Source organism: Phocoena phocoena, chromosome 11 (assembly GCF_963924675.1).
Source record: "Phocoena phocoena chromosome 11, mPhoPho1.1, whole genome shotgun sequence".
NCBI classification, from domain to species: domain Eukaryota; kingdom Metazoa; phylum Chordata; class Mammalia; order Artiodactyla; family Phocoenidae; genus Phocoena; species Phocoena phocoena.
Window position 1 is genome coordinate 36,094,455 of NC_089229.1, and position 14,506 is coordinate 36,108,960.

A 14,506-nucleotide genomic window follows, 5' to 3' on the forward strand; every position below is an offset into this window, starting at 1 on the left:
TCTGAAAAAATCACTGGGTTGCACCGATTATATTTTTAAAGTCTTTAGATTCAATTTTTCTGCCATCAGTGAAAAAGTAGGTTCAGAGTGAAAACAAATAGTAACAAAAGTCACAAACAAATGTCATCATTTGATTACTACAGAATTCCATTTTTGCACATGGGACTATGAAACTTACATCTGTTAAAAAAATATAGAAATATATTTCATACAGCTAATTCTTCTCTTTGGTATTATTTTATGACATAAAAGTGTCTTTTGGAACACAGGTTTAGGGCCCAATATTCTTACAAGAAAAGATATATAAAAGAAATTTGGGAATCAATTACATTATGAAACAACTTGATATACCCCATAAAATGTTTGAGGAGATTCTGATTAAAAGAATCATTTGCAATTACCTACATTTTTATGTATTCTGTGAGAATTATAAAATTAAAGGTTGGTAAATTTTAAATTACTTCCTTGAAAAAATATAGAAAATAAAAACTCAAGTAGCATTTAGAAGACTCTCTAACTACAATTATTAATGGTTGTGAATTGTCAGTCTTGAATTAAAATTATTTAATATGGATGATAACCACTGTTTGACTCATATGAAAGACAATATTTTATTTAAGTCTTGGTGATCATTTTCAAGGATAACTTATGAGGATTTTTTTTTTAAGCTAGAGAGCCATTTGTTCCTGTATCATGAAAGTAAGCTGAAACAGTATCTGATGCTTCCTGTGTTCTTGCCGACTTGCTACACTTACACTTAGCTTTAAGCTACTCAAAGCAGAGGAAAATGTTAATTCTAGTTGATAAACTGTACAGTAGTAATAGAAGTAGAACTGAAATAAACAAGGACATAAAAATGTATGGAAAGTCTTAAAATAGCAAAACCAGAGTCACATATATGTAAAAATAATGGAGTAGAAAAAAAACCTTGTAATGAAACTCCTAGAATAAATGATTTATGGTCATCAAGGCTTCTTTTTTTTTTTTTTTTTTTTGGCGGTACGCGGGCCTCTCACTGCCGTGGCCTCTCCCGCCGTGGAGCACAGGCTCCGGACGCGCAGGCCCAGCGGCCATGGCTCACGCGCCCAGCCGCTCCGCGGCACGCGGGATCCTCCCGGACCGGGGCACGAACCCCGTCCCCTGCATCGGCAGGCGGACTCCCAACCACTGCGCCACCAGGGAAGCCCATCAAGGCTTCTTAAATGAAAACTTCTCAACCAAGACATCAAAAATGGCTTCAAGACCTGTAGGCATCTGTCTCAACACTAAATATAAAGGATAGAGAGGCACAGTGGAAAGGTAGCAATAACAGAGGAAAGGACTACGCTGATGGTGTAAGTTTTACAAAATGATTCCTTGAAGTTAGATATTTCTTGATGTCCCGTAAGAATTTGAGCCCATTGATTCACGGCCTCAAATCTTTGAGGGCTGCTAAGGACAGGTTAAGCCTATATCTGGAAAGATTACATAATGAAACGTACTGGAAAAATTAAAAGGAAGGAAATGTCTATCGGTAATGTCCACTATAATATTCCTATATAGTAAATTACTACTTATGTCCAAGTGGTAGTGCTTGGGTTGGGGAGCAGGGTTTGAGAGGGATGACAAGAGGAAAGGCAAACTAGAACTTGTTTGCAGGAGTGGTCCAAGAACCAACATCATAAGCAACACCTGTGACTTGTTAGAAGAGTAAAACCTCAGGTACCACCCACACATACTAAATCAGAACATGTGATGTAACAAGATCCCTGGGTGACTCACATGAACATTAATGTTGGAAAGGCACAGAGTAGGAAGGTACCTACCTTTAACCTCATCTGCCCCACCCCTTCGCTTTAAAGACCTTACATCCCACTCTAGCCTAGTTGAAATAGGCCACTCTTAACCAAAACTTGGCAGTAATATACAATTTATAAGTAGAAAACCCAATAACTTTTTGAGCGGTCTTCGGTAATTCGGGAAGTGCTAAAGAAGAAAGCGTATTACTTACAGGGTCTTGGAGATATATATATCTCTCCAATATCCAACGTATGTGTGTGTGTGTGTGTGTGTGTGTGTGTGTGTGTGTGTGTGTGTGTGTGTGTACATTCACAATCTGCTTTGAGAAAATAATCTGATTTTGTTCCTTTATTCCTTAAGAATGTCTATTTTATGTCATTTACAGTGAACTTATTGGAGAATGAAAATTGAAAGATAATTTTTTCTCATATATTCACTCTGCTCTCTAGAAATTAGGGAAGCATTGGGAACCAGTTGGTACAGTACAGTTTTGCTTTTCTTACTACCTTAGGAAGCAGTGACAACTTGGGTCCTTAGGCCTGGATAAAAGGAAACTGCACACTTATCTCAGCAGTGTGTCCTTCGTCAGACAATATACCGTGATGGTATGTCTATAAACTTAACGTTCCTTTTACAGTACAAACTTGGAGTTCTCTCTCCTATGACTATATACCTACTTTCTAAAATTTACCACAAAGGGCTAATGTAATAATTCTGGAAGGATCTTACTATTTAGGATTTACACATTTGAAAACCTGTTACTCTCTATAAACCCTTTTTCCATCAGTAAATTCAGGAATCACAGCTTCTAGGTAATCACCCAGTTATAAAGCTATGAGGAAGCCAATGTGACACAGTGAAAACAGTATTATACTTGGCAAGAACATGCTAAGTTTAAATCCCAGCGTTACCAAGTATGGGAAATACCAACTGTCTTCGAGCCTCAGCAACTTCATCTGTAAAACGGGAATATGAGTGTCTATTTCATATATGTGAAATTATAACTAAGAGGGTGACATATACAATGCAAAATACAGTGCTAGGTAGACAGGAGCGATCTGAATAAATGCTACATTTTTTCCTTCATTACCCTGTAAATGGATTTTAAAAAAGAAAATAAAAGAAAAAAACAATTTTCCACCAGAGCCCATGAATGCTGTGAATGAGTCAAATTTGTTTTCAGCGCCTCAAGATTTCCTCTCAGGTGTCAAAATCCTTTGTGTGCTTTCTAGCTTCCAGGTCTGGAAGAACGCGGAATAAATCCATTCATACAAAGTGCTTCTAACAGCATAATTGATTCAATACTTTCCTCTCACAACTCTATAGACACAACTCTACTGAGTTTTAGTATTTTAAATTCCTTTGATATTTTCCTTTGATGATAACCAATCTGCTTTTTTTTTTAATGCTCTCATCTGGAAATATCCAGTACTTTTTCCGTTTTATTTGACGTACTAAAAATGTCAACACATGTAGTCAACCATTCATTATGTGAGGCCTTCAACATCTGTGATCACCCTCCCTGGAAATATATTTAGTAATTAGCCACAGTGTGCATCCTGTCTTCCCAAACAAGGCAGAAGCCGAAAATTTCCTCATCTTCCAACTTGCTTCCAGCCAAGGTATCGGTACATGACTCAGATTCCATCAATCAGACGCAACCTCAAGAGAATCAAAATCAGAAGTAAGTATAACGGGTAGGCAGCTGCACTCAGAAGACTCATCTTCTGATGAATGTGGTGCTCGTTCTTCTTGGTTCCTTGTGGGTGATGGTGTCAGAGCTCTGGATTCTAAAAGCTGCTGAGCACCAAGGAAAGCTAGGTGGTGGAAATCATTTCTGGCTACGTAGAGCACTCTCAAGCCTATGGGAGAGGCTGTGGGCTATAGAATTCTCTACAATAAAACCTGTTTCTGCTTAAACTGGCAAGAGTGGATTCTCTAGTTTGCAACTAAAAATGGTGACCCATGCAAGAAGACGAGTTTAGGAGTAGATCTATTTTCATTAATTTTGGTTTTAATAATGATGATGAAAGACCTCCATCCTATCTTGGAAATTTTTTCTATTTGTTGATAATTGCTCATCTGAGCTATGTTCTCCTTCAGAAATTTTCTATTTATATTAACATTTATACAACAGATAAAATTATATATGTATATATGCCATATCTAACTACATACACATAAGTACAGCATAATTATATATCATATTTATATATACAGAGACAAAAGTATCACATATTACATAAACAATACCTATATACTATACAGGTATATATAACTATATATACATAGTTGTATACTATATATAATTATATAAACATATATATATATAAATAAAATTACTAGTGTATATATACTATTCTCAATCTATTCATCAATCTTTTATCCTTTCAGTCATCATTTTCATGTCTTTAGTATTTTTCATTAAGTTCTGGGAAAATATCTATAATTTCTATTTAAATTTCAATCTCTCAATTTTACATTGCCTCCACTGTAGTTATAAACTCAGAGATCCTATTAATTGCTTAATCTTTTCTGATGTTATATGGCTCCTCTTTCCAACTATGTATTTTATTTTCACAGATATATTCTGATCAGTTAGGATAGGATAGATTACACTGCGATAACAGACACATCCTAAATCTCAGTGAATTAAGACAAAATTTACTTTGCATTCATTCATCCTATCCAATGCAGGTGAGAAGGGAAGTTTGTCTCCCTTTGCTTATTTCTGGATCTATTTCCACAGTTTCCAAGTCAGAAAGAGGGAAAAGCACTGACTCTTACAATTTGGGCTCAGAAATAACATACATCACGTTCACACACATTCAACGACCCAATAAGACACAGGAAGGTCTTCAACTTGGAAGAAGGCAGGAAAGTGCAGTCCTATTATGTTTCTTGAAGCGGGAAGGCCAAATATATTTGGTGAACAGCATTAATACTTCTACCCCACACAACAGGAATTAGAAATATTCTAATTCTACAGAAAAAGATCTTTCTCCATTACCGAGAATTAAAATGGATCTGTTAGACATTTCTCCAATTTCAAGCCTCTGGAAGGTCCTAATAAGTTAAAGATTTGCCCCTTGACGGGCTCTTCCAAACTAGTCTCTTCTGGCGGAATGATTTTTCTTTTCCTTTTTCTTTTTGGCTTTCGTGATAAGCAGTTTTTTCCTTATTAATAGATTCTTTGTGTCAATTCATTGGGAATTACCCAAGGAAAGGGAAGTTAAATAAGTATGCTTCAAATTATATCTTGAACTATAACATTTCCTAAATTGATGATTTTGTATATTAGGTCAACCATTGATCCAGCTAACCAAGACACAGCCAGGGAGACATCTGCCCTTTCCCTCCCATCGAACTGATCACCAAACCTTGCCAATTTTGTCTCCTAAATATCTTAGGAAAGAACAGAGCTCTTGAAGGAAAAAAATTAAAATCAAACTCAATTTACAACAATTTGGCTGCCTCAAGGGAAATGTTAGATGTAACACTGAATAAGCAAAATCTTGACAGCTAACCATTTTGATAAGGCTGTATTCAAGGGAAAACCAATAACCTTTTTTATTCTTTTTAGCAAACAAAGTCCTACATGCTCTTGATGAATAAGGAAAGAGGCTGGTGCTCAGTTTGCACAATAGGCATTCAAGAAATTGTTGAATTTGACAGAGCTAAAAAAATAAGTAAAAACATTCATACGGACTGCCACCAAGTTGAATAAGGATATGACCAGGTTGCTGTGGTCATACTCGCAATCAAGATAGGAAGGCGCTGACTGAAGGCAACTTAATGAGGAACGCAGACTGTAGAAAGCTAGAGAGAATGTTCTGAAAAATAAATCCTAAAGATTTCCACGTCGCCAATGTATAACAAAAACTTTCCACTGGTTTCTAGCACTATGGTAACTAAGGAAAAGTTACAAGCTATATATTTAACAAGGACGTTTTTTGTAATGTTCTTATAACGAGTTTCCGAGTTTCCATTGGTAGACCTTGAATTTCAGATACTGATTTAATATATAGCAAAATGCCTTGTTGATGAAAGTATCTATTATGATTAAGATAAATTAGTTTCTAGAAACTTGTGCATTCACATTCTAAATGTTTTATTGTAACTAAAAGCACAGTGTTTTATTCATGAAGAACAAAAAAGTCCTCTTTCCATCACAGCACCTAACCTTGTCATGCAAATTAAAGTATCTTTTAAAAATTATCCTTCTAGGGCTTCCCTGGTGGCGCAGTGGTTGAGAGTCCGCCTGCCGATGAGGGGACACGGGTTCGTGCCCGGTCCGGGAAGATCCCACATGCTGCGGAGCGGCTGGGCCCGTGAGCCATGGCCGTTGAGCCTGCGCGTCCGGAGCCTGTGCTCCGCAATGGGAGAGGCCACAACAGTGAGAGGCCCGCGTACCGCAGGAAAAAAAGAAAAAAAAAAAATATCCTTATATTGAAGGTTCCTGCGAACTGGCTACAGTTTATTTTTAAAATATACCAATAGTCTATTGAATCCTGATTTCTCTTTGTAGGTACCTGCTTTAGGAATGCTAAGCATTGATATGGAATGAGGATATTCAACTGAAACCTCAAAGTATACTCTTTCCTCTCAAACAGACTTTGAATTTCTTATTTAAAACTTATTAAAAGCCAAGGAGTAAACCACTAAGATACAGTTACAGTAATAATCTCAAATTATAAATCCAAGGTAATTTACAAAACTTGCTTTAAATATTGGTTCCTGGGGGACAGGGGTAGGTGAGGGTATGTGATTATAAAAGGAGAATACGAAGGATGCTTGTGGTGATGGAAATAGTCTGTATTTTGACTGAGTGATGAATACACTAACCTATACATGTAATAAAAGTGCACAAAACTAAAAACACACAGACACACACAGGGGTACAATAAAACTGGGGAAACCCAATAAAACCAGTGGACTGCATCAATATCAAAATACTGGTTTTGATCCTGTATGGTAGTTCTACAAGATATCACCACTGAGGAAACTGGATAAGTGGTACAGGGATCTCTCTGTATTATTTCTTAACTGCATGCAAATCTACAATGATCTAAAAAAAAAAAATTTTTTTAATGTTCCTCTACTTTTCTCAAAAAGTCCATGTTTTAAAACCATCCAAATGTGGACCAATTCTCTGCTATTTTTCTTCCCAAGTAAGAGTAATCTACATAATTAGAAACTTGCCCCTAGAAGCCAAGTTCAGAGCCCATAGTGTGAATGTCACCCAAGGAAGCATTTCTGTGGAGATTTAATAGAGTGAAATTCAGGTAACAGCATGTGCGAAGGGGTATACGTATGGCTAACAGAACAAACAATGCTTTTTAAACAACTGTATAAATCATTCGAGTTTCTTAAAAACATCCTCCTTTAATGCATTGACTTTCATTTTGTATCCACACAAAAAACTGTTCATCTGCCTTTTGCTTTTTGTTTTGCTATTACAGTAATTAGCCTTCAAAATAGTCTTTCTGAAAACAGATGCACTAACGGTCTAAAAACATATTTTTTTAACACATAGCAACAGTGCTAATTATAGGGCCATTTTGAGAATTTGACAGGCCTTAAGTATATTTGTATTTGATAATCCTCTCTACTACCAAGCATAATAAAATGTACCCACATGACCCATTCAATATAATTAATACAAAACCACAAATACTGAGATGCAGTTGACTAACTGACATAATGTTTTGTCTTGGAAACATTTAATTAGACAGTTACTAATTTCAATTTTGCAATTTTCCTTTTGTATTTTATGGCCAATAATTTTTGAAGGAAAGACAAAAGGGGCCTGAATAATTTTCAGAGTCCTAAAAGTTCATATACCCTATATACTATGCGCATGAACTATAATGAACTAAATAGTCCTGACTGATTTTAACGTGGTTAAGCACCATAATTCACTTTCAGAATATGGAATAAGGTGACATATAAGGGGAATTCGTATAACTGATTTAATTATATTATATTAATTTAATAAGAATAAAGCTACAGTGTTGGTCTTCTCAGGCCCAGTAGCAAAAACTAACCTGAGCATGTGGGCAGCGTTGAAGACCACGTCGAACTCCGTGCTATCCAGTTCAGCCGCTTTTTTTGCCATCTCAGCTGCTTCTATGAGGCGAGCTTCTTCAAGAAGAAATTGACCTGCAAAGCATGAAGTCAAGTGAGCTGAAAATTGGAAAATAATAATCCTGTGAAACAACTATAGAGAAAAACGTAAGAACCGTGGTAAGGGTGATACGAAGCTAAGATTTATGTGCACCGTGCATCTACGTGCTCATTATTTAGTCATACTCTATATACCTTTCCCTTAATTGCAGGGCATTGCAATGTACCTAATCTGGTACGTTAACAAATTTTTTTTTTCTTAAAAATCCCCCAAAGACGATTGAAGCAAGAAATAAAATGAACAAATTTAAAGATATACTACAGATATGTAAAAATGTTTTTAAAAAGTAAAGCGAGGCGCTTCCCTGGTGGCGCAGTGGTTGAGAGTCCGCCTGCCGACACAGGGGACACGGGTTCGTGCCCCGGTCCGGGAAGATCCCACATGCCGCGGAGCGGCTAGGTCCGTGAGCCATGGCCGCTGAGCCTGCGCGTCCGGAGCCTGTGCTCCGCGATGGGAGAGGCCACAGCAGTGAGGGGCCCGCGTACCGCAAAAGAAAAAAAAAAAAAAAAAAAAAAAAAAAAAAGTAAAGCGATATAAAAAAGACTACGGGGGAGATTTTAGTTTTCTGATGGTCAAAGAGTTTGGGGATTAAGGCCCTATATCAGTTCTGTTGAATCTACAGCTCGGGTGAAATATATTTCAGTAAGTCACCCATCAACTGGTTTAAACATTAGTTCTTTCACCTATATAAGTCACTATAATCATTATGTTGCATCACTAGTATAAAATGTAATTATTAGCTATAAACCTCTGAGATCCTAAGATGAGAGTTGCTTTGTAGGAAAAAAGATATATGACAAATATAACTTGAACTGATTTTAATTATTGGTCCTTTAAAACAGTTTTTGTCTCTGATTCACATTCACAAACAGGGCTACCCATATTAAGATATATTTATTTCTTATATTTAAGTAACACTAAAATTATTGGAAGAACATAGAAAGGTTGGTTTAGCATTAACTTATAGATTGACTAATAAACACGGAAGAATATTAACAAATACAGATTTCTGAGATTACTTCCAGGTCAGCTTTGCAAGGTTAGAATTATTGCAGATAGAGCCACACAATTCTTCAAAACTGTATCTCGGGGCTTCCCTGGTGGCGCAGTGGTTGAGAGTCCGCCTGCCGATGCAGGGGACACGGGTTCGTGCCCCGGTCCGGGAGGATCCTACATGCCGCGGAGCGGCTGGGCCCGTGAGCCATGGCCGCTGAGCCTGCGCGTCCGGAGCCTGTGCTCCGCAATGGGAGAGGCCACAACAGTGAGAGGCCCACGTACCGCAAAAAAAAAAAAAAAAAAACCTGTATCTCAAGAACTGTTATATGATGCTATCCTAGAATCATATTGTAAAGGCAAAGAAAACAACATAAAAGTTGGGCCCAATTTTAAGGCTGTAAACCTGCAAACAGAGAGAGCAGGCTGCTTTTTCATAGCTAAGGATTTATTAGCAGCAAAAGTAATGATGTTAAGCCTTGTCTGATACAGATAATCAAATGAAAACCAAATCAAGGGAGGACAGAGATATGCAGAAACCACCCCTGCAATTGACAGGCTTATAGAATTGTCTTCTATTTATTATTTCTCTTTGCTTTCAGATTCCTGTTTGCTTAAAGTTCAAGACTTTAACAACATGAAAAATAGTTACAAAAATGATTGCAAGTCCTAGGCATACATGGAAACTGAAAAACTTTAAAAATGGTGGGTCCCTCGCTTAGCATTTATCTACTAAATACTACAAATTGTCTTCTGGTCTAAAAGGACCAGTTCTTAAAATACAGGGGAAGTTTTCTGTTTTAAAGATTTATAATAAACCACAGCCACTGCTTGTACTTAACCGTTTCTAAACTTCAATTGGTAAAGAGTGGTGCGTAAAGATAGGCCTAGGATTTTAATCCTACTTTCAGACCGGGAGTTAGAGATCCTTCAGTTCTTTCTACAAAAAGTTTTACATAACTTTCTTAGTTTGTCACCTAACATTCGGCACCTTTCTCATCTCCCAAAACAAATATAATTGTTGGGTCAGAAAATTTTTAGGAAAACAGAGTTGTAAATGGTTATGTTGATAAACAGAAAGACACATTACTTATGAAATTCATGTAGACCCTAACCCTACAGACATGTTGATATGAGACACAATTTAAAGTATATGAGGTTTTAAAAAAGTAAAACAAAAATTAGACAGTCTTTGGCATGCTGAAAAATTAACATCCCCTCACATATATCTTAGTACAGGATATCAGGCTAAACCCATATTTCAGTTAGCTATACTTATTACAGATTAAAAAAAAATTAAAACATAATATTAGGACTTCCCTGGTGGCACAGTGGTGAAGAATCCACCTGCCAGTGCAGGGGACATGGGTTCCATCCCTGGTCTGGGAAGATCTCACATGCCGTGGAGCAACTGAGCCCGTGCGCCACAACTACTGAGCCTGAGTGCCACAGCTACTGCAGCCACGTGCCTAGAGCTCGTGTTCTGCAACAAGAGAAGACACCGCAATGAGAAGCCCGTGCACTGCAACAAAGAGTAGCCCCCATCTGCCACAACTAGAGAAAGCCTGTGCGCAGCAACGAAGACCCAATGCAGCCAAAAATAAATAAACAAATAAATAGATTAAAAAAAACACATAATATTAATTGCTATCTGTCCTCAAGGCCTATTTACCTAACTAAATGTATTAAGAAATATACTACTTATGTGATATTTAAACAAAGGATAATGTAGGAATTTATCAATTGTTCTTTTTCCTTTCTAGACAGCTATTAATCCTGAAATGTATTCTGTATTAACAGTAGGAAAATGCAACGATTAATGGAATAATGAAGGTTATTGTCTTAAAATTTATTACTCCAGATGGTAGAGGGAAAAGGAGATAATATTAGCTCTGGTAAAAAAGAAAGAAGGAAGGGAATGAAACCTGTACTGTCCATACAGAAACAGAGACGGACAGTGCCAAGAAGTCTATGTGATGAAGACAATGATACTCAATGGCCTAAGAGGACAGTTGATATGCAATGTCCAGGGCAAAGCCTTCCAAGGTCTATTAATGCCGAACACATCTCTGTGTTCATCAACAACAAAAAAAGAGTAACATTAACTAATTGTGTAAAATCAAATATACAATTTTTAAACTATTTAAAAACATTTCCTTATGGTTTAGGTACGCTTTGCCACAGAACGTAGACTTCGTAAGCAGCTTCCAAGATCACAAAACTACACGAAACACATAATTTCTGTATTGCAAATGGTGACAGAAAGAATTCCTATACGATCATTTTCTAACAGGAGGATTCAATCATCGTATTAACATTCAGAAAAACAATAACACAGCAAGCATATTAGTAAGGTATTTGCATAATTCCCTGCACTCTGTTCTCGACAGGCCATAGATCTCAATAGTCCAGGGTTAGTGCTTTGCTATGATACAGCCATAAAACATTATGGAATGTGAATCATTTGGTACCTCTTTTTAAAGTGAATTTGAAAATCTGAACCAAAGTTGAAAGTACGTTATTATTATGCTGCTTATATAGTCATCGTTTGTTCGAAAGAGGGCCCAAAATCGATATCTAAATAATTATCCAAAGAGCCTAAATCGATACGTTGTTGGGGGAATAAGAAACAAACAAACAAACAAACAAACAAAAAGATGACCTTAATTGCTCCTCTTCCACCAGCTTCTTCTATTATTGCTCCCGCCAGACCCTGGCTCCAGACTCTGAACTACTTCTGCTTCCCTTAGTGTAACCTGCTGCTTCACATCCCTATTTGTCCTGAACCCTCAGCCTCTAAGGTTTCTCTGCCTTGTCCCACCCCAAGCTCCAGGCCTGTCTTGCCTACCTCTTGGACATCTTTCATTTTTATGCCCTAAAACATTTCCTTCTTGGTGAATCCTGCTTTGACCACTTTCCAATAGTGGTAGAACTGCTTATGATTTAAGTTCACTGTACTATGATTTACCATCTAAACTGGAGTACTTAAAAGAGTGAAAGAGAATGGTATTGTCAACTGTGCTGGAACGAGGGGGAATAAACCAGAATTGTCCCAATACCGCTGCCCACTTACAGCATATGTGACAGGCTGTTGATCTCAATCCTCTTGTCTTGATCACGACTGGGAAGTGAACTGTTTTACACAATAAGGCACTGAATCAGTTTTAGGAGAAGCGATCAATACTGACAAGTGAGCCAGAGGTGCTCTTCACTGAAGAATATAAAGGTCGACAGTTGCGCCCACTAAGACAGAGCCAGATCCTGAAGTTCTGTGGGTAGGAGCTGCTACTGGGGCTCTGAGATTGAGGGTACCTCAGTCTGAGACACAATGGAGCTAGGACACTGTGAGGAGTGAAAGGTATTAGAAAAGGAAAGCAAGAACACTTGGGAAGGGCAGGCACTTTGGGGAGTCCATCCACATTGGTGGATTCTGTAAGACCTGAAAGGTTGCCTTTCCCAGTGGTTCCCCAGCTTTAGGGCATATCACAATCACCTGGAGGACTTGATGAAACCGAGAGCTAGGTCCCATCCCTAGAATTTCAGATGCGGCAGGTCTGGGGCAGAGCCTGTGATTTGCAATTTTAAGAAGTTTCCAACTAAAGCTGATGCTGCCAGTCGGGTGCCCACAGTTTGAGAACCAGTTGCCTTATGGGAACAAGAAAATAAATGTTTTGCACCATACTCGGGACTCCATGTCTGGGATTGGCTACCAGTTAGACTGAACTTTTCTGGAAATCAACTGCATGTGGCACGCCCTTCCTCATATTACAGGCATGATGACCAGGTTACACATACATGTGTAGCTAGAAATACATATTTGTATGAATAAGATATACTCATTACATATGAGTTTACTCTCTCAAACTCGAAATAAGGAGATTTAAGAGTTTTATCCCTCATTTGCAGACTAGATCTCTGAGACATCACTTTTCTTTCAGATATAGTAGACAGACACATTCTTTGTGTTTGATACTTGAGTAGACTTTCAAATAAAGAAACCACAAAAATTTAAGTAAAATACATGTTGTTCTCCGGGGTGTATTGTGCTACCACACTTTATCATTATTTCTTTGGTTTGTAATTTGTCTTACCCAAGTTAATTATTATCATCTTATTTCATTTCTCCAATCAAAGGGAGAAAAAAACAAGATGAGAAACTGTAAAGAAAGAAAGAAAGAAAAAAGACGTTTGAATAGGAAAAAACAAAAGAGGATATAAAAAGAGAAAGCGTTCTCTAGAGGTCCAGATACAAAGAGCGTAAGTCTCCTCACAGGCTAACATGGGAAAAGGGGAAAAGCATTCAACAGTTTTGGATTCAACTGTTTCAGTATTAAAGGGATACCACTTCTTCTCTGGACAATTCTCTAACCGAACAATTTAAATTACTTGGTAGAGTTTTACCAACATATCAATATGACAAGCCTGTGAAGATCAATCTTTCATTAATTCCTGGATTTAAAAAGCTGTCTGAAAGGTAGAAATCCATAAAATTGTAAGCTGGCCTTAAGCCGTAGGCTCAAATACTGCTTAAAAGTTCTGCATATAAACTCCCTAGCTTAGTGGAACTGTCATTTCTTACTAAAATACTATGAAAAATTCACTCTTATGATCAATGCTACTAAATTATGGAGATAAAATGATCTGTAATAAGTGTCATAATGATACAATTCTCTTTAATAAAAAATCATTCATATATAGCTTTAAAAATGGTCAAAGGCAACTGAAAATCTTACTTATAAAATAACAGCTAGAACATAACATTTGCGTTAAAATAGCTCCCCTTAGAGAGGACATCAGATTAGCAAAATGTATCCAGAATTGTCTTACTTCTACTGATACCACCCTGTCTCAAACCATCTTCTCCCCCGGGATTACAGCAATAACTTCCTAATGGGTCTCCACACTTCTGCCCTTGGTTCTACAGGGTATTCTCAGCACAGCAGTCAAAGAGATCCTGTCAGATCCCGTCATTCTACAGTTGACCCAGGGAAAGTGAAAGTCATCACACTGGACTACACTGCCTGATATGACCAGCACGGGGCTCTCCCCGCAACCTCTATATCAGTTCTCTGACGTCAACTCCTCTGTCTTCTACTACTCTCCCTCTTGGTTACTTAATTATATTAGCCCCTTGCTGTTCATCCAACACACCAGAGTAACAAAGACCCATGCTCCACAGTCTTTTGCCATTCCCTCTACCTGGAATGCTCTTTCCCCAGATATCACAGTGGCTCACTCTCTTACTTCCTGGCACATGGTGGGGATTTAATAGATACATATTCGATGGCAGGACTGAATTAACTAATCATACTGCTTCATCTTCCAGAGCAAGCTAGGACCTAGTTAGCCCAGGTCACCAGGCACTTGCCTATTCATAGCCTCTCATCTCACAGTGATTTTCAGGGAGGGCTGCAGTGAATGGCCACACATGCTGGGCACTGCACAATTCTCAAGGGTGCCATTCACAATGATGTCTCTGTGAATGTGTCTCTTGGACTTGAGCAACATGGTGGCCGTGGCCATGGTTTTAGAGCTTTGAATTTCCCT

General features: G+C 37.8%; 1 protein-coding gene across 1 annotated transcript in view; it reads right to left on the reverse strand.

The window, feature by feature from the left end:
* TMTC2 (transmembrane O-mannosyltransferase targeting cadherins 2) overlaps positions 1-14,506 on the reverse strand; it is a 394,308-nt gene that overhangs the window by 53,941 nt on the left and 325,861 nt on the right. Inside the window, exon 10 of the mRNA XM_065887822.1 lies at positions 7,827-7,941. Within this exon, the coding sequence (XP_065743894.1) occupies positions 7,827-7,941 (115 nt within the window). The remainder of the gene's footprint in view (positions 1-7,826; positions 7,942-14,506) is intronic.